Here is a 25,704-nt window from a genome sequence, read left to right on the forward strand (position 1 = left end):
TGCTCACTTCAGGGTTCACCATAGCAGCAGATCATCTTCCTCCATCTGGCCCTATCCCTAGCATCCTCTTCTCGCATGAATCTTTTCTGAGGTCTTCCTCTTTTCCATCTGCCTTTCAGCTCCATATTCAACATCCTTGGCTGAATATATGAATATATCCACCACCCCTCCTCTCGACATCTCCAAACCATTTCAACTTGCCTCCCTAACTTTGTCCCCAAACCACTCAACCTGAGCTGTCCCTCCAATAAACTAAGACCAAGGATCTTTCCCCAGACATCATCGTAATATTAGACAAAGATAACCTGAGTAAAATTCAGCTTTTAATTTAATTTTAGTTTGCAGCTTTTAATCCAAACCTACTAGGCCCTGAGTGAAAACGTAATTGGCCCATAAACCTAATAACTGGTTGTGCCACCCATGGCAGCAAGTACTCCAGTCAAGTATTTGTGATAACTGCCAATGAGACTTGGACAGCTTGTTTAAGGTCACAGAAAAGCATTTATATCTGCATTTTAATCGACTTTTGACTCCAAAAACTTCCATCACACTGCCAACACCATTTTTGCCTTTTGGTGAGATGTTATTTTTATGAAATGCTGTCTTGGGGATTATCAAGAGTTTTTTGTGTTCTTCTTGCTCAGCAGTTGTTTTCTCCTTGGAACTCTCCCATGATGTCATTTTTGCCCAGTCTATTTCTAATTGTTGAATAATAATTGTGTATATAGCTTTTCTGCTGTAATAAATGATATCAATATTCAAAAATTGTCTGATATTAACTTAGTTTGATTGTCTGAAACATGTAAACGTGACAACCTCAGACATAATGAGTACTTTTCACAACACTGTAGAGAGACAGGTGGACTTTAAAAATATAGATTTTTAAATTTAGCAGTATTGGCTGAATACATCGAGGTAATTTCTAATATTTTCCCCCCATGAAGATAGTTTTTCTTAGCTTTTTGAAGGGCAAATATTACTAAAACATGCTATTGCAAAAATACTTTTAAAAAAAAGGCATTTATTTATTTATAACGAAGCCTAGTGTAATATTTAAATTATGGAAATGGTGATGATGGGTTTTTGGCTTTACCTGAACTATGCTGAACTTTTGAACTCGTGAATAACCATACTGTACCTGTCTTTCAGCCCCTCAACCGCCCCCGCCGATAGTTGCCGGACAACGCCGAAGCCTGACGAGAACGACGTCAGCATATCTCGTTCTTTCGTTTTTCGCCTGCTGCGTGCGAAGGAGAGGCAGAAAAAAACGGCTCTCAGCAAAGCAACAAGAAGGAAGAGCAATGGCGACACTGGATCGCCAAATACCAAGTCCGGATACATTCCTTTGCGAGCCTTGGTCTTCCTTCGTCAGTGCGGCTAAATTACGTTTTGTTGACTGTAAGTTCGCACGACGGGTAGCGTTGTTATTTTTGCGGACAAACTGTCGGGAAGTGCGTGGTCCAACTGTCTGTGATTGAGTTGAGTAAGCTCCTCCACCATGCAGGGTGTCTGTCAGAGCGCAGCAAAGTAACTGTCATAATATTACTACGAAATGCAATATTGATGTGTTGCTTTAACAGTCGTGCACAAATGCGCGCGAGCAAAGCTATCGGTTACCGCTCGGAGTTTGTGTCGTTGTCGCGTGCAGTAATGCTATCCCCCAACTGTCCAGCTGTAAGTTTGTTAGCTTTGACAGCTCCACTTGATTTAGGAAGCCAGCGTAGGCGCTAGCAAGCTAATGCTATCCTCTGGTGGTAGCCAGCCCCGGAGCAGGAGGAGCGGCAGTAGGGCTCCACGCATGGGCCCCCCAAAGTTTCCTGAAAGCCCCTGCGTGTTTCTAAGTGCTTGTTTTGTTTGTTCAGACGCAGACCCGTCCTTGGATAACAGCGAGAAAGAGCTTTACTGCCTTGGTGAAGCCGTGAAGCTCCGCAGAGAAGGTAAGGGAAGTTAGACTACTAGATACGGTGGTTGTTTGTTATTGTTTTGTTGCACATGCTGTGGAGCATTAATGGTGCCATCTTTGACCACTTCTCTCAGAAATCTTATTTATCTTGCATGGCTGCTGCTGTACTTTATATTTACAGGTCGTGTGTGTGTTTTTCTGATTGCAGGTGTGTTTTACAGTAATCTGGGACTGAAAAAGATTTTTTTCTCTACTTTGATCGATTAATCGCTTCAAAATAAAAGGTTCGAATTATGAAAAAATACCGACACAAATTTATTAGAGACCAAGAAGATATATTTAGATATTTAACTGAAACTGACATATAGTTTAGAAGCAAGGGGAGTCTTGTTTACTTGCATATAATACAAGAAAAGGCTTAAATCTGCAGATTTGAGAAGCCATAAACACATTTGTTCGATTTCTAACTTTGAAATAGACTAAAATTGTGAAATCCTTAAAGTAGGGAATTAAATGGAATCTACTATGTTGTTCTGGATCTTCCATCATCAGATATTCTTACCCCAAACAAGGCAAAAGAAGAGACTGCATTGATGATGTCTTTGTAGAGCTTTTAATTGAAACATTATGGAAGGTATATAATTGAAAAACTGCTAAGTGATCTATAGAGTCTTGGCAAAGCTATAGCAAATTATAGGATCAATATTTTTTGCTTCCTGTGTCACATATTTACACTGCCTAAACCATCAACAGCAAACAACTATGCTTGAATGTGATGGGCTATTATTTGTTGTATTTGTATCTATGTGTTGGAGGGTGATGGTTTCAATCAGTGACTCATAATCTGTTAGATTGGCTTAGCTTGTGTGCAGCCGTCGGTTTTGTGCATGTGAAGAGCGTGCCCCTGAGCAGGCAGTATGTGCCTCCCTGCTACCCTCCTTAGGGACAGAGCCAAAGGGCTTCCTTCACACCTCACCATGTATAAATACCCATGGGAGCACGCGCTGCACACTAACACAGTTGAGTCATCCCTGAGAGGTTAAGCGTGCTGTAGCCCTCGTAGGAGCACACTGACGCACATGCAGAGCCGGGGAAACTCTTCTCAGTCTCACTGGTCAAATACCAAAAGCCCCCTCCCACACACACACACACACACACACACACACACACACACACACACACACACACACACACACACACACACACTCTATCAAACACACTCTCACATGCCTCCTCTTCCCCTCTCTCAGAGCCAGACTAGAGCGGTGTTTCCAGAATTGCTGGTCTGTTGGCAACATGACACTGAGTGCTGCTGAGAGTGATATGCAGACACACGCTCACGAGCCTCACAAGTCTCACAAGCCTCACAAACACAGGGAAACATTGCTTTAATGTTTTATTTGTGAATTTGCATCAACTACTAAGTGATTCATCATTGATTCATATATTATGTGTTAACCCACTTGACTTCATCTGCATGTGTGCACATTTCTAAATACGGAGGCCAGTTTGGCAGTGACTGATGTGTGGTGCAGGTCATTATGGTTGTCTCTTTTGTCTCTCTTTCACTCCCTGTGTGCAGTGGAGTTAATGCCAACCAAAATCAGCTTAGTTTTATTAGTCCAGCAGCCTCTGCTGTCCTTCATCTTGAAATAGCAGTTTACTACTCACTTTATTCGAAATGGGATTCGCCTAAAACATGACATTATTATGGCAATGCTTTGGGTGACAATTTAGTGAATGTAGCTGTTCTTTGACTGTATTCATTGCTATAAAAAATGATTGATTACACTGTATTATGATTTAGCATCTCTGTAAGCATGCTTTAACAATTGTCCCTCACCAAACCTACCTGGAATGGGAACACTGTTTGCAGCATTCTCACCTACAGGGTGACTTATGATATTGTATAAGCTATGATAAAATACTGTGCATTGTCTGTGGCGCTTCCTCTGATGTTTGAAACTTTTAAGTTAAGTTTGGTAAGTCACAGTTTAAGAACAGTTGTTTCCAGATGTGCTGTTGCAAGGGTCAGTGGTGTGCCATGAGTCATGTCGAAGTGTGCCGCTGGAGTTTCTGACAGCCGTGCAGGAATTTCTGAATTTAGTTCATAAAACGGAAACAAAAAACTTTTTGTACAAGAGAAACTCAGTCCAGTCACTCAGTTTCTAAACACCTGCAAAGAGGTTAATAAATGGGCGAAGGGGTCACTTGTGAAGCAAACAAAACCTACCAAGCAGTGAGACTAAAGAAATAAACTAGTACATACCCACACTACTGCGTTATTTGGTCTGCTTGTCCTTTTTCATTATGGCTTTATATTTCCATTGTTTAATTTTTAGTAATAAATGTCAATAACATGAGCCTGAGAAAAAAGCATATAATGAAATATTGGTTAAAAAGGTCTCTTTTTTAATTTACTTTATTTATTTATTTATTTTTAATTTTTGTGGGCTAGACTGACTCTCATGCCTTAGAATCCCTTTTACCATAAATTCATTTGTTTTTATTTATGTAACTTTTATTGTAACTTTTACTTCAGAAGCTGTCATGCCTAATGATGTATAGTAATACTGATACTGTAAAGCTAACAATCAAAAATAATCAATATTTGCTGAATTAGATGTTACTGTTGTGATAGTATTACAAGGTCTTATAAGTGCATAAACACTACAAATAGGTCATTTTAGGATCGTGATGACGCCATATTGTCTAATATAGATGAGAAGTTTCAGGCCTGGGATGTACTTGTATTAAAAAGCTGGGTTGATCAATTCTTGGATATGTGTCTTGCAGACAAAAACCAGACAGAGAGATTTTGTGTATTATAGTAAGAGACTTTGATACTTAGCTGCCAGTTTTATGGCTTCATCTGAACTGGGGATGCCAGCAGGTCTCAGCCCAAGTGCAGATGGTTGAAGGAAATGGTTACTTGGTGCCAGGCACACTAAAGAGGTGCCTGGAAACTACATATTCCCTTTAAGGGAACTTTTATTTACCTTAAAAGAGCACTGGTTGTGAAACCGAGACAGGAAGTTGTTAGTTTGTGCGAAATGGTTTGATAAGGCCATAGAAGTAGGGTATAAGCTAGTTGAGTGGTAAAAGTTTTGGAAAACTGAATGATAGCTCCTTGGACTATTATCCTGTCATACCCGGATTGCACAGACACGATGTATGCTCAAATATGCTTGCAAATGTTATTTATAAAGACAAAAATATTAAAAAGTCTATATTTAACCAGAAATAAAGGTTTTAATAATTTCAGAGGAAAACTGTGAAAATAAATCATTGATTAACTATAAAAATTAACCTTGAGATTGAGATATAACCTTTAAAAAACACCATGGATTAGAAGCATCATCAAAATGAAAGTCTGTAAGCACAAAAGAAACAAGTGAAAAACTTTGATTCCTCTGTTCTTTATTAGAAAATGTTAAAGTTTTAGTCTGGATGGTAAATTGTAAATACACTCTGGCAACATTGATTTTCTAGTAAAACCATCAACCCTACTCTTACATTAAACCAGACTTTTTTTAATGTTCACATAATTTCGAAAGGAATGGTCTGAATTAAACTGTACCGTTAGGTAGAAGTGGCTTTCAGTAGCGTTGCAATCATAAAATGTTTAAAACTACTACTTAACCTTTCCACAGCTCATTTGTAAACACTTTTCGTGACATTATGTCTTTACAGTTTTATTGTTGGCACCAATCAAATGTTTAACCAGCATGTTGAACTTTGTATCTGGGACATTTTTAAAAGAGGTGAATTTGGCTGTACGGGTGTGCGTGTGTGCAGACTAAGTTCTGCAACATTAGCTGCCTGCCAACGCTAGTCAGTTTGTTTATACTATCAGAGCTTTTGGTGCCGGAGCAATAATTATCTGGTGAGGCTGTTCACAGAACAACTTAAGCTGAATTTGTCAATCTCGCACATTGCCGCCTCTGGAATGGTAATGGTGCAAAATGGAAACGCGATCCAGAGATAAGTTAATTGATTTATCCACAGAGCAGAGTTGCTGCTTGTTACAGTTGCCTTAATACTTTGTTAGTCAACCAACCCTTCCTTAGTAACCACTTTTGTTTTGTTTTTGATTTTTTTAAATGAATATTGTGTAGGATTCTTTCCATACACTCATTTTGCAATAGTAAACTGATTAGCTTTACTGATCACTGACTAATGATGGATCACTTCAGTTGCGCGAAACATACTCATTCACTACTGAGTGATGTTTTTGGAGTCTGCTTTTTTGGCCTGTCAGTCATTTGGCAGACTGTGGCAGTTGGCACACACTCACACAGACATAATTCAGACTGAAGAAATATGCACATAGTTTGCATTTGACTTGGCAGTTGCAGAGGGAATTACTTCCTTTTTGTTGTTGTTTTCTTTTTTTAAAGTGCTCTGTTTTTTGATGTTGCTCTATACATTGGAATTTGCGAAATGCCAGAAAACAAAAATCGAGTCATAGTTTTACGTTGTCTTGGCAAAAGTTTCCTAATAATGAGAGCGTGTGCTCATTTCCTCCGAAAATGATCACAGGAAAGACACGAACTGTGCTGATCAACTTGTAAACAAAAAACGGTTCACTTCAGTTGCTTATATTACATTTTTACCTCGTATCAATGTGTTGACAGCACTCACATTATTTAAAGGTTGCTTTTCCACACAGAACCGCTGGCCTGTTAACATACTGTGGTATCAATCAAGCAATTCTTTGAAAAAGCAAACAGTATAATTTATTTGTTGGTGAATGAAATGGAGTTCTTTGTTTGTCAAACATTAGAAGAAGAGAGTTTGAATTGTGGCCTAAATCCAAGAGCAATGGTTCGATTTGTGTGTGGGAAATATTCTCCTCTTCCAGATGGGCTTGTTCAAAGCATCTGCCGACTACTTTACTGCAACTGTTGAGCAACAGATGTGGAGCTGTTTTCCATTGCAGTGCTCATCAGATTGAATAGACATTGCTTGGAATTTATGGTCAGTTTTATTTGCTTAATAGTACAATATCCTAGCTTTCATTCTGCTTTATCACCAAATATGCTTCCCAGTGACTATTAAGCATTTCAAGCATTAAGTGATTACTCTGAAGTAATCACTTAATGACAGCCTCAGTATGTTGTATGTTAACCTATTGAGTAATGACCTTTTATGCAAATGCACAGAGGCACCGTCAGTCACCAGAGTGACGTGTTCTGCACCACAAATGACAGAATGAAAAGTCATACTCAAGCCAAAAGTGACTCTAAAAATGAATGGAACTAAATTGTTTTTATTAGCGTCAAACAAGTTTTTAAATGAGGCTTGGCTGACATGTTCTGGGGAGTTCATTTCTGAGCATAGTATTTTTCAGTCTCAGACCTAATAGCAATAGCCATGCTTTTGTTTTGCTGTGTATTACTGAGCAACATGAGTCTGGGCCCCGTGTAACTTTTTTCACATTTACTGGCGTTTCACCTCAGAAATAAAGACACCACATCATTTGCGAACTGACTTAACCACAAATAGATAAGCCAAACTGGAAAGGTCACAAAGGTTTCGCATTAGTCAGTAATATATGTGTCCTAGATGTAATTTGCATTAATTATCTGTGGGATAAATGTTCAAGCATTGTGTGTTGGAGAGCTAAAGCAGGGTATAAATAACAATAAGAATAAATAAAAAAATATATTGGTTATCAGTATTGGGTATTCAAACATCTGCATTGGTATCGGTATAGGAGTGATTATATACAATAGTGCCAGGGGATTTGTGCACTGTGTACAAAGATTTTTGCTGCTGCTAACATTTAAAATAAAGTGAGTACTGCTTCAAGCTCTAATTTTTAGGCTGCAGAGTTGAATTATTTTTTCTTATCAACTGTAGCATATAGCCTGTATCCAACAAAGACTAGCCTGGCCCATTAGTTCTGTAATGTGCGTTCCATGTTTGAACCACCATTAGCCCCAGCTCATTTGTCTCTTGAGGTTTTGTCTTGCTGAATTAAACATAAGCTCCTCCTTTGTGTGCGAGTCTGTGCTTAAAAGTATAGTCTTAAGTGAGCGACAGTAGGTTCTAAACACAAACTCTACACAATGAACCTTCACAGACATATCTACACAGTGATAACTTTCCCTGTCTCCCTGATGTGTAATAGTATCAAGTGCAATTTCCCAATATAACAAAGTATTTTATTCTATTTTATATAGTATTTTATTCTATCTTGTCTTATTCTATTCTATTGTTTTTTTTTTCTTTTTTCTTTAATTTTTACTGCTCTTAACTTGTACTTTCTGCCGTGACCAAAAAATGTCTCACGTGTGGGACTTTATCTTATCTTAAAACGACTGGCACGATTCTGAAACCAAACAAGTGCAAACCGGTTAAAGGAAGCACAGGCCTGCTAGAGGCCTGTGGTTAGCATAGCCTGTACGTGTCATCTGGTAGTAACAAAGTTCATCAGAGACTCTTTAAGCAAAAATGCATGTATATGTTTAACATAATAATATAATTGCAACATTCAGGGCGAGGAAGAATGTGACACTAGCCAGCAATGAAACCCACATGCACCACCTGCACATAACATATAGTGTATAATATGGCCTTCCGTGACCTTAAATAACCTTGTCTTTTATACATCTCTCGCACACACACACACACACACACACAGACTCTGATATGTATTAAGTAGGGCTGGGTATCGTCACTCATTTCTAGAATCGATTCGATCCACGATTCAATTTGATTCGATTCGATTTGATTCGATTCAATTTGAATCGTGGAAATTTTGCCTCAGACAGTCAGAAATATTATAATTCAGATCATGCATCAGTACATTTCTATATTTTTATATCTATAAAAAGAAAGCTGACACATTATCAAAGGTGTAAGCATCACAGCAGATGCCTTTGTGTCAAAGTAGCTGAGGATAAAACACAGAAAAACATGAAGGTGATTTTCCTGGCCTGCGATTTTATAAAAATATTCTGTAGTAGATCGAAAATGAAAGAAAACTATTAATGAACATATGAACATTACCTGATGCTGCTGAAGTGAAGCAGAGCAACGTTACAGAGGTTTTATTACAGACATAGCTAAGCGTTTTGCAATTTTGCATAATTTTAAAAAGTTTAAACTTGTTCAGTAGCATATTGAACGGCAGACATGAGGCTTTCTTTTCGGAAGCAAGTAAAAGGAAAAAAACAGCGTCCGACAGCGCTGTAAGAACGGAGTTGTGCGTAACAAGCAAGCGAATAATGCAGAAAAAAGATTATTAGACGGGAAACTGTTCTTGAAGTACACTGAGAGAGAGCGAGAGAGAGAGCTGTGCATGTAGTGTGATTTTTATCGTGGTGGCAGCAAAACAGCAAAGGTAAGAGGGAATTCATGACGATGTTTATGTGAAGCGTAGTTTGCTGCTTCTTTTGCTGCTGGTTTAGTCAATATTGTTTGGAGAGAGATAAAACCTGCAGCTTCAGAATCAGCGCAAAAAGGGCGTAAACAGCGGACCCGCCGAAACATCAGAATCAGCGAGCTGTCGGCTCTCAGCTCGTGTCCGTGCCGTCGGGTGAGAAAGGCGACATCTCACTGATTCTGATGTTTCGGCGGGTCCGCGCTTTGTGTTTACGTCTTTGTGCAGAATCCGTGTACCTGCTCTCATTGACTGTTTTAGCTGTTTGGTGGTTGTTGAAATTTTGTGAGGTCTAACCTGAGATTCTGGCATTTCGGGCAAAATAAATTTATATTTAAAAATCGATTCAGGATTTTAATGAATCGATATCACGTTATCCAAGCGAGAATCGATTTTAATCGATAAATCAATCATCAAAACCCACCCCTAGTATTAAGCATGACATCCTGTCTGTGCTTTTCTAGATGACAACAAACTTGCTAGCAATGTAAGATCTTGACGACACTCACTGTCAGACACCCCCACTTTTAAAAAATAAATACCGGTGTGTGTGTGTGTGTGTATATATATATATATATATATATATATATATAATTTTTTTTATTTATTTATTTTTTCCTTTGCAACCTTACACAAACACACACATGCACATACATACATCCAACCTCTGCTGAGTGATTCTGGCTTAAGCCCCTTGCTAATAAAAAGCTCTGATTTCTGACAGCGGAGCTTTTTTTAGGTACAGATAGATTAGCTTCTCAAAGCTTAGCCAGAAGAGATAATAGATGTTTTCCATTGGACATATATGGGGGAGAGGGATTCTCAATATTTAATTTAATCTTCAACTTTCCCTGAGGGGGTGGGGTGTAACCTACAGTGTTTTGTTCTAGCTAGTGTGTTTGAAGGTCTGTCTGTGTAGTAATTAGAAAAGACACTAATTATCCATGTGCCTGTGGTAGATTGTTGGTTTTGGTAGTAAAAATTAGATAATTAGTATTTGGTCCGAAGATGCATATTTTAAAGCCTCATATAGTATTGAAGTCTAAAGATGATATTAAACACAATATCACTAAATGTGTACATAAACATTTCACATTTAATTAATCAAACTAGGGTTTTTTTCCTAACAAATAAAATAAAATAAATTGTAAAGATTTGTTCCTTTTTGTCTTGTGGCTTTTGAAATTGTGATTTTTTTTTTTTTTTTTTTTTTTTTTTTTTTTACTATTTAATATAAATTGTAAAGGTATTCCCATTATTAGCCAATAGTCATGATGACTGACCTGTAGAAGGCATGAGACTTCTACTCTTTCCATTGGCTTGGAATGTGCCAGGCAATGGGAGGTTTGTGTTTGAGGTTTCTGTTAAGATGAAGCTGATGACAAGTGATTGTTCAGCTCAAGTGTCTCTAAATATCCTGCGTGTAACAATCCTGACTTTATGTTTATTATTTTTATATACATCCCTGTTCTGCCAAAATATGTCATATTCAGTTGCTGTCTATGTGTCTGTTCCCTCTGCCTGCTTCTGTCATTCTATAATTGTGGCACCTACTTTTCCTGTCTCTTTCAGAGATGCTTGTCTACAGCCAGTGCCCAGCACTGGAGGATTTTTCTCTTGTTGTCTGCCATGTCTGCAGTAAGGTGGTCACTCCTCAGGGCATTCTCACACACTATGGTAAGCCACACACATACACAAACCCCTTAAGGCAAACTACACGGACATAAAACTTCAGGGCATAATCATACACTTGACTAAGTTGCACGCACACGCTTGGGAGTATGGTGTTGTCCCACAAGAAGCCCGAAACAAACGTATGCATACATGGACACGCACACTAGGGCTGGGCCATATTATACCGTTCACGGTAATACCGGTATAATGTTAGGCAACGATAGGAAAATGAAATATCGCGATAGAATGGGAGTAAAACGCGCATGCGCAGTGCCTTTGTTTTCATACGCACATGGCCGATTGTTGAGTGAAACAGATGAACCAGAATTGGTTTGTAAAAATGGTGCAACTTCCGTGATGTGGAACTGGTTTGGTGTTTGTCCGTCAGATACACAACAAAGCACATTTTTTTGCAGAACATGCAAGCGGCCGTTGTTATTGTCATATTTGTCGGACTAAGATGCTCTTAAATCTGGGAGTAATCTGGGTCCTAAACTCCGTATGCTTCAGGTCAAACAACACTGCAGCATCACTTAGAGTTAAAAACTGTCTAAATTCTTTGATCTTTAATAAAACGATCAGCATTGCTGCTTTACCAAGTGTAACTATAAAGTTTAACTTCCAGGCATCCATGAAAACAAAAGTTATTACATTTAACTGAGTTAGAAGTTAGCAGGAAGCTAGCGGAAGTTAGCTCGCTAGTTTCGCTAGTTACCTAAGCATGATATTGCATGTTCTGACTGAGAGATTTCTGAAAAAAATCAAACGTACAGCTCTGCTATCACTTCCAACATAAATGAAGACAGGAAACTAAACAGCAGTGACGTTTGTAGGGTTACTGAAGTTGGGCTAGCTGGTATATAATGATGTGCTACGTGATCGCTAGCGACACAGCTATGTTAGCATAACATAAACAGTGAAGCTGGAGGATGAACACTAACACTTTTCCACTTATAAAAGTTAACGTTAAAGTTCCTGATAGTTAGAGACAAATGCAATCGCATGGCAGGATGCTGTAAACGGACCAAACTTCAGTCAGGAGAACAACTGAGATAATCCATCCACAATACGAGGTTAGTCATTAATATACTGCAACAACATGGGAATAGAGCAGCTGCCAGAGAATTCACCATTAATGAATCAATGGTACAGAAGTGGAGGAAGCAAGAAGAATGAGTTTAATAAAGTTTGATTTATCTGACTGCTTTGTTTCGCTTAATGTGCCTTATAATCCTGTGCACCTTATGGTCCGAAAAATACGTACTGCACACTGCAGTTTAATGTTGCAAAGCACCTCTTTTTAACTTCAGTGGATATTATACATGGTTATGCTCAGGATGTGTCAGCCCATTTATACTGGAAATGCCTTTTGGTTAAACTTTCAGCAAGGAATTTGCATTTGCACTGTTACATTTTTATAAAGCTTTAATGTACATAAAAACCAGCTTCTTGTTTAAGTGAAAATAAATGGAAGATTGTTTTTTTGCGCTAGTAATGTTGTGGAGTTGTATTTTGTCTCGCATCAATTATATCGTTGGTTATATCGTTATCGCAAATTTTCAAATATATATCGTGATAAATATTTTTGGCCATATCGCCCTGCTCTAACGCACACAGAGCGGTTTAGATCAATAAGTAAATTCTGTGAATCCCTGCAAGGCACTTTCAAACATGACCTCCCTGCTACTTTCCCTCTGTGCAAATAGACATCATACAGTTTTGCCCTCTAACACTCAGCAGATGGATCAAAGCTATGATACACTAAATTATTTACAGAAACTGTGTATATGCATTTTTATCTAAAACAATAGGCACATGCACAAAAGATTTAATGGACATCTCCACTGTTAAAACAATAGTACTTCAAGACTACATGAGGCTCAAAAATACCTCCATATCTTACATGAAGTGAGTGTCTGGATCCAGACCATGATGCATACATCATATGTATCATAGCAACATGACGTATATACTGTGCTAAGCTGCATATGCTTCTTGCACAGGCAGGAAGCATGCGACCATAGCATGTGGTCGCTATGGAGACTGCAGCCCAATGAGAGTAGCTCACAAAGTTGCTCAGTTGTTGTTATATTTATTAAATTAGATAGATAGATAGATAGATAGATAGAACTTTATTAATCCCCCAGTAGGTTCCTCCGGGTAATTCAGTTTCCAGTAGCAGAACACTGACAGGAATTTGCATAGTAAATTAACTGTTGAAACTAACAAATTGAAAATAATTGTTAGTCTATTTTTTTTAAAACATTCTTGTTTGTTCAGACCTCATTGGCCCCTCACAATGTCCAACTACCTCTTGTTTGTTTTTGATTGTGGCTCTACTGAGCTCGCTCACATCTGCCCGTGAGCTGCTGCTTCCTTCTAGCCTGAGCTTTCTGTTTGTGCGGAAAGTGTGTGTGTGGGGGGGGCATGGTCACACTTAATATACACACACATACACTAACACACTTATTTCTTCCTATGAGTAGAGAGGCCTGTGAAGTTTCATGCACACACGCATTCTCACTTTCTGGTTCTCAGCAGAAAGAGGTCAGTGGTATTGTGAGACACACATGCACACACTCTCTCACAGACTCCTGGCAGCCAGTGTTGTTTTGTCCCTGCTCCTGCCCCCTGCAGGCCCCCTCCTCTCTCTCATTGGCAGCATTTCTACTTGCTGACACACACACACGGTCGGGTGACAACAGGTCTGAAGCACACTCGTGCACACACACAAAAACACAACACACAGTCGAGAGTGGGAATCTCCTGAGAGCTCCCCTATAAAACAAAGTGATCCTCCAGGCCACAATACCATAATAGTCAGGCACCAAGCAGACCAGCAGGGCAGTTCACATACTGACTAGTTGGAGACTCTGGTTTTTGAGGAATTCAGTGTGGATTTCATCATGTACTTTTAGTTTTAGTTTTGCAGTGACCTATAAGTCTTCCAGTTCAGTTACTGTAGTTGAGTCGCTTGCTGCATACCTAAATAAGCTTTATATACACAACCGCTGTGTGTCATGGCATGAAAAATCCTCTTTCTGACCTCTGTTGAGTAGATTGCCTCTAGGAGCTCACGCTGTCAGGATATTCTTATGATATTTTATGCATTTCCTCCCATTGTTGTAGATCCTAATCATGTCACTGCAGCATCCTCACAAGCACAGTGCCATTGTTCCCTGCCGGGGATTCTGCTTTAAATGTTTTGACCCTGTAGTAGTATCTTTTTTAGTCATCGCAGTTGCCTTGTATTTGATTTTGTGTGTATCCATCGTGGGATTAACTTTCATGCTTGACCTGTATATCAAAACGGCACTAAGGCCTTACATAAACCGAAATGCATGCACGTGCACACACACACTCATGCACAGAGAACGAGGAGGGGATTGGCTGCCTCAGGGGTCAGTGGCTCCTAGTTATACATGCCCAGTTTGCTGCTCATTTCTGATGTGTTTGAAGAGATAACTTAAAGCTAGAACGCACACTGAATGCATTTAAATATGCAGAGTCTTGTGTGCTAAAAGGTTAACATATACTTTCTTTTATACATCAGAGGCTTGCTCTGTTTAGTGGATTTGTTTATTTAAATCTCCTTAGAGTAAAGCAAGCATGTATATTCTTAGCATAAATGGCCCAGTGGGATATCAGCTAAATCCCTTACTCTGGCAGTGTTAGCAGCATGTTCACTCCAGTGAGTTTGTAAAGACAAAAATGTGCAAGGAAACAATATTTAATGCTTGTGAGTGAATCTTAAAGCTTTTCATAACCAGATCACGATGTTCATATGAACCCTTCCCAATGAAAAAAGTATGATTTCATAACTTTAGTCTTATAATCTTATAAATGTTATCTCTACAGTGTCTGTGGGCAATAGACGATATTTTGGCAACGACACTTGATTATCTTTGATCATGTGCCGATAAAAGTGCACGTGAACAGCAAAAAGGAAACACATGGGTGGGAAAATAATGGCGTTATCTGATTGTTTATCTGCATTCATAGTTTGGCTCTAAGCAATAACCTCCACGTGGAACAGGAAGTAAGTCTGGGCTAGATTATTTGTTGTCTCTGGTATGCCCTGCCAGTAATGCCACTATCATTAGCTGATTGATGACTATATTATGGTAATTATAGTTGTATAGTGTTTCTAACAGCATTTAATTTGCACCTCTGAGTCTTGAAAAGCATTCGAAACTACAAAATGCAAGAGTCACAACTACTTTAGTAACAAATGAGCTGTGCTTTTGAAGCCACGTCCCTAAATAAATCAGGTCTCCACAGTATGTTCAGATATTTCTTTTAATGCTCATTTCCTACCGTTTCCTCTCTTCACTCTTCTGAGCGTCTGTATTCTAACCTTGCTCCTGCTTGTGCCCTGCTGTGTGTGCTTTTGTGTGTCTGAGTGAGTTGAGTGCATGATGAAAAGGTTCATGTTGTTTCTGTTGGTTGCTTTACTCGCTTTCCAACTTTTCTCTGTAGTGGGGAATTAATTGAGCAGCAGATCACAACCATTTCTACCTTTAACAAGTGTTTTGGCCGCTTCTGTGTTTGACGTTGTTGTTGTTAAAATGTGCATTCTCGGGCTGTGGCGCACATGTTATTTGGCTGATGTTGGAAAGTTTTGCCCTTAACCACAGATTTTCTGTTGAGTTTCGTTCACGCCACAGTTGTGGTATTGTTATTGTGGCTTGGCTGTATGCATGCTGTTAGCTGAGGTATGGGCCAATTAAAATGCCAACTGATAGTGTACATCTGAGGAAGTGTCTTCACATTTAAATTTTTTTTTTTGTCTGCACTTTAGAGAAGAGAAGGACATGGCTTTGATATATTTTTTAACATCATCTCAGATGCTAACAGAGACTTTTCTCAACAGTGAAGAGTTTTTCTATATACATATCTGTAGATACAGAAAGTGATAACCCCCCCCATAGCTGAAGGGCCCATTAGTGAGCAATTGACTTACCTCTTAATGCAAGAGAGAAGTGGCTCCCAATTTTTTTTATATTTACAGAATAAAAAATGTACATGAGTGTCTAACTGGCTGCAGTACTTAGTGTAGCAGTTAAGGTACTTTAATGCTGCTTCGCTACAATAAGAAGTAGAAGTTTAAAGTATAAAATGAACTTAAAAAAATCTAATGAGACAAGTAGCGCAACATTATGATAGCTAACTTAAATCATTCTTTGAAAACCAGCAGTGCAATCTAAGCTTTGGAACTGCAGAAAATCATGCTCCATTTTTCTCTTCCTGTTAAACATAGAGGATGTGGCTGTCTCATTTGTAAAAGCTTCTGTTTGTAATGTCAGGAGTCAATGTGAGAACGGGCTTGGTGTGTCTGTCCAGGAGGCAGATAAACTACAGGACTGATTTAAATTTTTAATCTAGAGGTAAAACTTGGCATATGTTAAATATACAAAACACTTGTTTGTCCATCTTCGAAGACAGACACTTGATCGTGTGCTGAAAAAATGTTCAGCTGTGGCATGTTCACCAGAATATTTGTTCCACAGTGATATTTTTTTTCCTCCCAGGTTAGGCATCAGTCTATTTTTGTTGTTGTCGTTGTTGTTTCGTTGTTTTTTTCAGACTCTGTTTAGGGTTCAGATCAGCATCGACAATAAGAAATCTTTCCATCACTTGCTGTGACACTCAGTCTTTCTCACTGCTCTTTTCTTGTGTATTACTATGACAACCCATAACTTTGAGCTGCTGTTACCACTCTCTGATGCAATATAACTTTGTATCCATCATGCTTACTGCTTGTGATTGTGATATGTTTGAAACCATGCAAGTTCAGCCTCTGGTAGATGAAATATTTTAAAAATATCCTTTAAAAAAAAAAAAAAGGAGGTGTTTCTTCAGTATGTCAGTCTGTCCGTATTCCTGGGAACTTCTTCAGTAGGGGTATTTTTGGAAACATGCTCTGTATACATCCATAATGCCTTTTTTAAAATTCACTGTTTATCCCAAACAACTTGCTCTTTTTAAAATTCCAAGTCCACTGCCTTTGACTCCAGCACACTCTGAGAATCTTCATCTGTATTTCAGATTTTTCTCATGCCATTCCTCTCTCTACTTCTATTCCCTGCTCCTCTGTCAGTGTAAACAAACCCAGCTGAGCTCTGAGAACTTGTATTTCCTCATCATCAGCTGGCTCCTCCCACAGGATGAGTCAAGAGCCTATCAGCAGCCGTTGGGGCTCTCTGCATTGCCATAACAACCAGCAGGTTGAGAGTGTAGTAGGGAGGGTGCCCTTGTGGTCGAGTGGCTTAGTGACCTTGCCTGAGCACTCGCCCATGTATTGTACGGTAACTTAGTGTTATTAACTCCTAACTGACTCCTTACTCCCTGGATGAGTTCTGATATATAAGATATAAAATATATATCTGAGGCTGTTCTGGGGAGGGAAAAGTTGATCATTATGTCACATACAGCTATAAAAGATTTTAAAAGTCTTGCAACATTTTGTTAAGAATTATTTTTAAGTTCTATATCAGGTTATTTTGTTGTCTTATCATGAGCAAAAGCTATTTGTATAATAAAGCAAATAAAATATAGTATACACATCGTATAAACCAGTCGAATCACAGAGTATTGGGGGTGTGTGGCTTGGCTGAATAATCACAAGAAATCTGATATCATATTTCTTCAGATTTCTTTTACCTTTTTCATTCCTGGGAAAATAATACAATGCCTAAATCGGAGAGTAACCCTGAATTAGACACAATTTTTTCCCATCTATTTCTGCAGCGCAGCCTCATCGAACCGTACAGTGGAGTTAACTACTTAATATAATGTAAAATAATGAGAGATTTAATGTGCAAAGTTTGCACTGTTGTAGGTGCATACCTGTGAATGTGTCGCTGGACTTTGATCCTAGTACTCTGAAGACAGCTGCCTCTGTGGAGGTCTGCCTCCACTGGTTTATTTACACACCTGCCACACGCACACACACCCACACATGCAAATTATGCTCTCACAAAGTAATGATAAAATATTTCGCGGATGCCTGACTTTTGAAAACTTTATATTTGCCTCCACATCCGTGCCTCTGCACAGTAGTGTTTGCAAATGCGTATGAACAGGTATAGTTTCAGCTATTTAACAATGCTAGTGTTCATTTTTGATAAGCAGAAGGTAATGAGTCAAGTCACAGTAAAGCCTGCCAGTGATGGGATCTCAAACTATTGTCATCCCAAAATTAACATCAGCTTTTCTCCAGCTTATCTTTGAGCGAAGTCTTGCAGATGTTGGTTAACTTTAGTTAGCTCACTTGTAGAAGTGACGTGCCTTAAGGGAAACAGAAAAAGAGGATGGCATTCCACCTAATTTGTATACTCTACTAGCTATCCAAAGCGCCGTTTTACTGTTTCTGTCTTTTCCCTGCCTTGTGCTCAGTGCTCACGATATATTCAATCCTCTGTTTTCATTCAGGTAGCTGGGATATAGTTTCCCTGTGAGACAGACACAGAGACAGTCCTGGACCACACACCCCCACTCCCCCACCCACCCTGATCCCACAAAGACATGCATAGCAAAAACCGTAAGTGTGAGCTCCTCTCCTCTCCTCCGTGTTTCCTCCCTGCTGCTTTGTGATTTACTCCCGTCTATGTTTCCTTCTGTGTTCTCAGCATCTTACTTTTTTCCAACTCGTGTATTCTGATCAGATCTGGGTCAAAAATATTGTAATTGTTGGCTCTTGTGGTGGGGTGTGGGGGGGTCGGGGGTCATCACGAAAAGGACACTTCAGATGGTGTCAGGCATACTGCTAATTAGAGAAAAGCATCCTTTAGTTGATTGGAAATTTCTTTTTGTGGAGAAGTTCAGCCACAGATTTGCTCTCCCCTGTGTTACAACATAGCCATCTGGCAACTAAGCAGAGTAGAGTTGGTTTAAAAAGACTCGGTGCTAATTGAAGGCAAGTCACACTAGCAGTGCATGCTCTTGTTGGTCTGTCTTGATTGTCATAATGTGTCAAATTTGATTGTCAAATTATTTTTATTATTCATATTTTTGTCATGCATGAATAAGAGCTTTTTTCTTTCTTTCTTTCTTTTGGGCTTGATCTGTTTTAGAGAAGCAGCACAGCTCCCCAGTCCCCTCCAGGAGTCCTTTTTTGGCCATGAAGCCCAAAGCATCCACAGTGCCTCCCGCTGTGGCTCCCAGTCCTGGGGAGACACTGGCGTTCAGGATACCTAAAGATTACCCTCACTCCCGCTTCAGCAAGGCTCCACTTGCTGTGTACCCGCCCAAGGGGGCGCGGAACAAGACCTGGTGCGTGCACAATACGATAACATTGTTACTAAGTCCGATGAAATCCCACATTTTATTCATTAATTGCAAAAAAAAGTTGTCTGCAACTCTCTTCCCACTATTCTCCAGCGTGTCGCTGCCAGTCGTAAGCCTGGAGAAGATGCCGTGCCTAAGCCGAGGCGACTCAGCGACACACGTGCGCCTCACATCTTCCTCTTCCTCCCCTTCCTCGCATAAGCCTTCATCCCTCACTACCCAGGCCTCCCAGCGATCGAGTGAAAAGCTCACAAATGGTCGTGGCAGCAGCGGACCATCCACGCCGCGATCCATCACGCCTCCATCTTCTCTAGATAAGCGGCCCAGTCCAGCTCGCTCCCCGCTGGACAGAAGGGCGGCGTCAACGCCGTCTCCCTCCCCGCTGGATCGGAAATCCTCCCTGTCACCCTCACCTTCTCACCGAGCTGTTGCTCTCCCAGCTTTGCCATCAGTGTCACCGTTGGAGAAGAAGCAACAGAATGGAACTAAGACTCCCTCCAGGAGTCACAAAAGACTTTCAGGTTAGCACTTTCTTTCTTTTTTTTTCATTTTTTTAGGAAGGGGGGGGGAATCCAGCAGAAGTCTTACTGCATGTGTGTTTCACTGTGACATATTGAGTCATTTTCCTTCCTGCCTTTTTTATGGTTGATTTAGGATTTCAGTCCATCAGCCTGCAGCTCAAGAAACTGATTCTTGACGCTTTAGACGATTGACATTCCTGTGCTGCAAGAGTTACATAATTCAGCCTTTGCCCATTTAATTCCTACTGAGCTTTACATTAGAATTCCTACATTACCGCACACTTGCACCCAGATAAGCTCGTGCACTTTTTCCTCAGTATTCTTTTGACAGCTTCCAGCCTGAGTGTTTAGCGGCACACTGGTCAGCAGCGTGTGAAACTGTGAGCTTCGGAATTGGTCAGACACCTCCCTACATTTAATGGATTTCTCTCTCCTTTATTTTTTCCTTTCTTTTTATTCACTGCTTGCCTGCCGATCTCAGCTTTCTTACTAATTCTCACTCCCAAACTTTTTTACTTTCATATTCACATTTATGCGCAAGTTAACTGACTGGATCATTCTATATAAGAAGGGGTGAAAACACATGTGGCTGTAAAGTTAAAGATTTCCTATTGATATTTCAGGGTTTGGGTTTTTTTTTTTTGTGTCACATCTCTCTATGCTGCTTTTCCTTCTCTTCCTCTTTTCCTGTCACTAGTCTTTCTCTCAGTTTGCACCGAGTGCCTCTATGCTCTGAGCCTCTGATTTACACCCTCTAATTCACGAGCTCTTACTGCCAAAAAGCTGCTTGTCTTCTTGAGAGATTTTCCCCACCTCCTGTGCGTCTACATTTTTTTTTTTTTTCCATCCTCTCACTCTACACCGCCTGCCTCTCAACCTCCTTGTTTCCTCCTCTCTCTCTTTCACAAGCTCATGCTCTATCCTAATTTTTATTTCGCAGGCTCCCGGCTGCATCTTTTTCTCTCTGCACGTCACTCGTCTTGTTTCTTGCTCTTCTTGACCTTCTGCTTTTGGTGTTGTTTGGTTTGTCTTGCTCAGGTTCTGTTCACAGCGATCATCTTCCTTTCTCTGTCTCGCTTTCTCTCTCTCTCACTTCTTTTTATCAAGTTTGTAAGAACTGAGGGAGCGTGCATGTGAGTTTGTTTATGTCTGAGTGCGTGTTTGTTGCTCTGGATATATCCACTGGAGCTGCTGTCTCATACTGCAAACACAGAACGATTACAGGGATTATAGGAAAGGCCAGCACAAGATTACAGCCCTGTGATAGTAACACTGTTCAAGATAACCTGCTGACTGGAGGCTGGTGTTTATTTGCAAGTCTGTGTGGAGGAAAGGTCTGTCTGTCTGCAAATGTAGGCCGAGTAGAGAACTGCTTTTTCTGTCTTTTTTTTCTTTCTAAATGTCAAACCCAACTTAAATAGTTAGGTTTGACATTTCAAGTTGACAAATAATAGAACACTAATTGAAAGGCTGATTTAAATTTATTAATTCCAAAAATAAAATTCTGTTTTGCAATTCAAGACTCACGCGCTCATCAATTAAGCATATCTGTGTAATTGATGCCATTAACAAGTAAAATCATTTGTCGGGTACTTTTTTGTGTGTGTGTGTGTTGTGTCTCTAATGTTGTCATCCCAGGCACACTGCTTTTTGTTTTTGAAGGGCTGCCAGTCAGAGAAAGTTGACTTCAAAGGTGAGGAGCCAAATCAGCTATTTTGGCTGTAATAATAAGAATGAAACCAGAGAGAAAATTAGTATAATTAACTTTTTGGACATCAAGTGGGTAAACAACAAAGACAGAGACTGCTAAAAATGTTAAAACTCAAGCCAGAAGAAACTGCTGTTATGATAAGGAGCTGAGTCCTCATCATAACTGGCAGCCCCTCACAAACTACATATATGTATTTCATCCACTCTTACTAGAGTCATTTCATCATATACATTTTAATATTATTCCTACAACATACATCAGAGACTCGGGTAAGAAATTGGCCTTAAATTTTAGGGGTGGAGATCATTAACAAGTGCAAATTTTCCCCTCTGGATACAGTTCGTTAAGGCTGGAGAGCGTGTGCTCGGCTGTCAGTCACTAGTGACTCTTGTAAGGCTGACAGCATGTCGTGTCAAGAATAATTTGTCACAGTATGAAGAGTCTTCCTTTTGTTTGGTTTTTTTTGTTTGATTCTGGAAGGACTGCTAATAATGTCACATAGACTGGTGCTATTAGAGGAGCCTCAGACCACAACTGAATGATCAAATGAACATGAATCAACATGTGAACAGACAAATGTGAGCGAGGACGCGAGTGAACTGCTGTCTCAGAAGAGGAAAATTGATTTGCTCGTGGTGTTGCAGCGCTCCCACTCCCATCAAATGTGATTTGATACTCGAAGGAAGGAAGGAAGAAATTACCAGATGACTCTAGTGTGTGTTTCTGTGTTGTGTTTGTTTTTGCAGGGAGAGTGTTTGATCCCAACAAGCACTGCGGAGTGCAGGACCCCGAGACCAAACGACCCTGCACACGGTCTCTCACCTGCAAGGTAATGCAAATAAACGCACAAGTGCAGGGTTACCCACACTCTCAACCTCTGCGTGCTTTCTGTGGAGATAATAGTAACGTCTGACCCTCCTGCTCTTTGTCTGACCACAATTTCTGAGAGTAATAGCGTTAAAGGGCACATTAATGTCGCTACTGAAAGACGCCGACCACAGCTATGATCATATCTAGCTCTCTGGCTGCCTCTCTTGTGTGTACACCCGTTCTCAGTTAATGCTGGGGTAGCATTGCTCAGGCATTACAGGGCCTACACTTCCCCTGATGAGGTAATTATAGATGTTGGATGAGGCTAAAACATCTTAAGAAGTAATACTCTATTTTACTGCCCTATAATTACCTCTGCTGAGCTTTACTAATCACTGCAAACTGGTTAAGTAATTAAAGATGTATCAGGCTAATTTGTTGCCATTTTTTCATGTGGGAGTGGTTTGTCAAAGTAATCTTGTTCAGATCTACTATGTCCAGCATCGCTAGACACATAGCATTTTGTCTTGATAAGCTAGAGGGCAGATTGCCAAACTATCCACAAAACAAACCAAAAAAACACCAAACATATTTACAACATGTAAAATTTAATATCAATGGTTTTGTGCTGTTTGTGAAGCATCCGAGGCTGTAAAAATTTGTGAATGTGTCCAGTATGGGCTGATGAGTCACTGGAGCTCATTTCAGATCAATGATGGCTATCTTGTCAGCGTTACAAAAAATAATGTTAAAATGGATTTTAATGTTGTCACACTCAGGCAATTGGCAAATAAACTCTCACACAATGTGAGAATGTAATCAAACTGTTGATCAGAGGGACATTGGCTTTTAACCAGGCAGCTCAGTGTCAGCTATCTGGAGGCAGGAATGTCACATGTCTAATCTGGAATAATCTAATCAGGAATAAATAGGCATGTTTATGGACATTTTCTGATGTTAGAGTCCTGATTTCAGGTCAGGATGAAGCTTTGGGTGACAAGGAAGAGGATGAGGTGGAGATGGGGGAGGAAAGTGCAGTGGTCATGGTGGATCTTTAAATTAAAATTAACTTATATTTGACACTTGTCAGTGTTCAGATTTCCCCTTTCTTTCTGAATTCAGCATTACTTCAAACTTCAGAAAACCCTAATATATCACCATAATTTCGACTAGCACGCCAAACACTGGCATCTTGTTCAGTTTTTAAAAGTTTTATTTTCTTTCAAATGTGTATTCAATAGTCAGGATAGTTAGAAATGTGATACATAAACCTTTGGGACCTTGTGGTTAAAGATGCACAGACCTTGGCTGCTCCCTTTGAATAAGTGCAGGAAGTATTTTTCTTTCCAAACGCAGGCCTGGCAGTCTAAAGCAACCTCTCTGCCTTGTTTGGTAAATATCTATTGGAAAACCAAATGTTTGATGGCTGGTTACCTTCCAAAGTACCTGGAACGGTATATAGGCACAGGTAATATTTACCCGTGTTTGTGTGGTGTGACGTAGACACATACAGTGTGAGGTTATGGAAACTATCATGAAACCAAAGAGTCGTGTCTTGAGCCTCTCTCAATGCAGCATTCAATCCCAGTGAAGTGTGTTTGTGGTACAGTCTGTTCTTCACAGATCAATATTTTCATTTACAAAGTCTCTCTGGAAATAACCCAGTATTTCTAAACGGTCAGAGGAATAAAAGAATAAAATAATTGTTTTGTTTTGGTTTTTTTTTTTCATTTGCTGCAGACTCACTCTTTAACCCACCGGCGGGCTGTCCCTGGCCGAAGGAAACATTTTGACATCCTCCTGGCTGAACACAAGGGGCGGGCGAAGGAGAAGGATGGAGTGAAAGAAAAGGATAAGGACAAGGACGGAGCGCAGGGAGGGAAGGAAGGCTCCAGCCAGAGTATTATATCTAAAGAGAGCTCGTCTCCCAGCAAGTCTCACTGCCCCAATGGACGACCTCTCTCCACATTGAAGCTGCGGCTGGCAAATGCACACATACCAAGGTACAAAGGATGTGAAAAGTATTAAATATGCAAATAATAAAAGCTTTAGGACTCTAATCAGCTTTAAAAATGAGGAGTGTGTTTCAGGAGCATTGTATATTATAATGCCTACTTTATATAGTTTTCTATGTACTTCTGCCATTTTTATGTTGTTAAACTTTGGCTACTGAAGTTAAACTGCTCTTTTAGAGAAAGGGAATGCTTTCTAAACAGAAATAATGGCTTATTTATTTTAGTCTTAAGTATGTTTACTTGTCATTTTGAGAAGATTGTGTTCACTTGCATACTTGAGCATTTTTTCTTCAGACAGATGCACCCTTTTCCACCAGGGGATGCTATAGACACAGTTTGCTAGAAGTGAGCAAGCAGAAAAATCACCCTATGTCAAATTGTTGTGAAAAACGTATATCCTGTTTCTATTTAGAGCACAAAACCCTTCTTTAAAAATGAACTTATTTGGAGTTTGCTTCCTTTTTCCTTCTTTCTTTGTTTACACTCTTCGTCTTCTGCATTCACATTTAAATTTCCCTTTCACGGCTCCTGTTCTGTCTCTTTTCTTTAATTTTTGTTTTTCTGTCCCATATGTTTCCAGTTCTTTAATCCTTAACCCACTTTGTCTCATTACTTTATTCACCCCTTTGTCCCAGGGTTCCAGGAGGCTCCTCCACTTCCACCTCAGGTCCTCTGCTCACGGTAGCATCTCCTGTCCAGGCCCCTAACCCAGAACCAGCTCCCCACAGCTGGGTGACCGCTGCTGGAGAAAGCAGTCGACTTTCCAGCGACGAGGGCGATGCAGATCCAGAGGATGCTGACAGACCTGCTGTTCACTACTCCAGTCATCACCCGCAGCCTTTAGGGGTAAAATAGAAGGACCCAGTAATGTTGCACTATCATGCATTTTCTTATTCCATAACCTCAGGGCGTTCAGTAACCAATTCACAAAAGTTTTAGTCATCCTATCTCCTATTTTATCCCTGCAGGGTCTGCTTTTATATGTCATTTAGCGGAAATATTTTTGTTCCAGTTCAGCCTCAGGTGTAGCTTAATAGTATGTGTTAAAGGAAAAGTTTGCTATTTTGGAAAAGAGATTGTGATCTATGTTAAATGGTTGATCTCACACTCTTACCCAGTTTGTATTATCCTTAAAGCTAGAGCAATCAGCCAGCGTGAAGCAGGGGTCTCAAACTCACGGCCCACGTCACCACTATGTGGGTCCCATATATTGACGTGAAGAAATATAATGTTATTTGGCCCTTGAAGTTTAGGGAATTTGTTTGTTGTTGAGTGCAGTGTTGAAATAGGTTCTTTTAAAAGCAAAAAGTTATTTAATATGAAGGCAATATGAGCAGACAGTACAAACATGATGAGCGAATGGCTGTGTTAGTTCAGGGAGAGAGTTATTT

General features: G+C 39.8%; 1 protein-coding gene across 1 annotated transcript in view; it reads left to right on the forward strand.

The window, feature by feature from the left end:
* Positions 1-1,252: 1,252 nt before the first annotated feature.
* The window catches only part of atxn7l1 (ataxin 7-like 1), a 29,554-nt gene continuing 5,102 nt past the window's right edge, over positions 1,253-25,704 (forward strand). Inside the window, exons 1-8 of the mRNA XM_080886658.1 lie at positions 1,253-1,398; positions 1,863-1,937; positions 10,866-10,970; positions 19,043-19,241; positions 19,350-19,777; positions 22,235-22,317; positions 24,039-24,301; positions 24,949-25,159. Coding sequence (XP_080742784.1) covers positions 1,302-1,398; positions 1,863-1,937; positions 10,866-10,970; positions 19,043-19,241; positions 19,350-19,777; positions 22,235-22,317; positions 24,039-24,301; positions 24,949-25,159 — 1,461 coding nt within the window. The 5' untranslated portion in view covers positions 1,253-1,301. The remainder of the gene's footprint in view (positions 1,399-1,862; positions 1,938-10,865; positions 10,971-19,042; positions 19,242-19,349; positions 19,778-22,234; positions 22,318-24,038; positions 24,302-24,948; positions 25,160-25,704) is intronic.

Source organism: Rhamphochromis sp. 'chilingali', assembly GCF_963969265.1.
Source record: "Rhamphochromis sp. 'chilingali' genome assembly, chromosome: 7".
NCBI classification, from domain to species: domain Eukaryota; kingdom Metazoa; phylum Chordata; class Actinopteri; order Cichliformes; family Cichlidae; genus Rhamphochromis; species Rhamphochromis sp. 'chilingali'.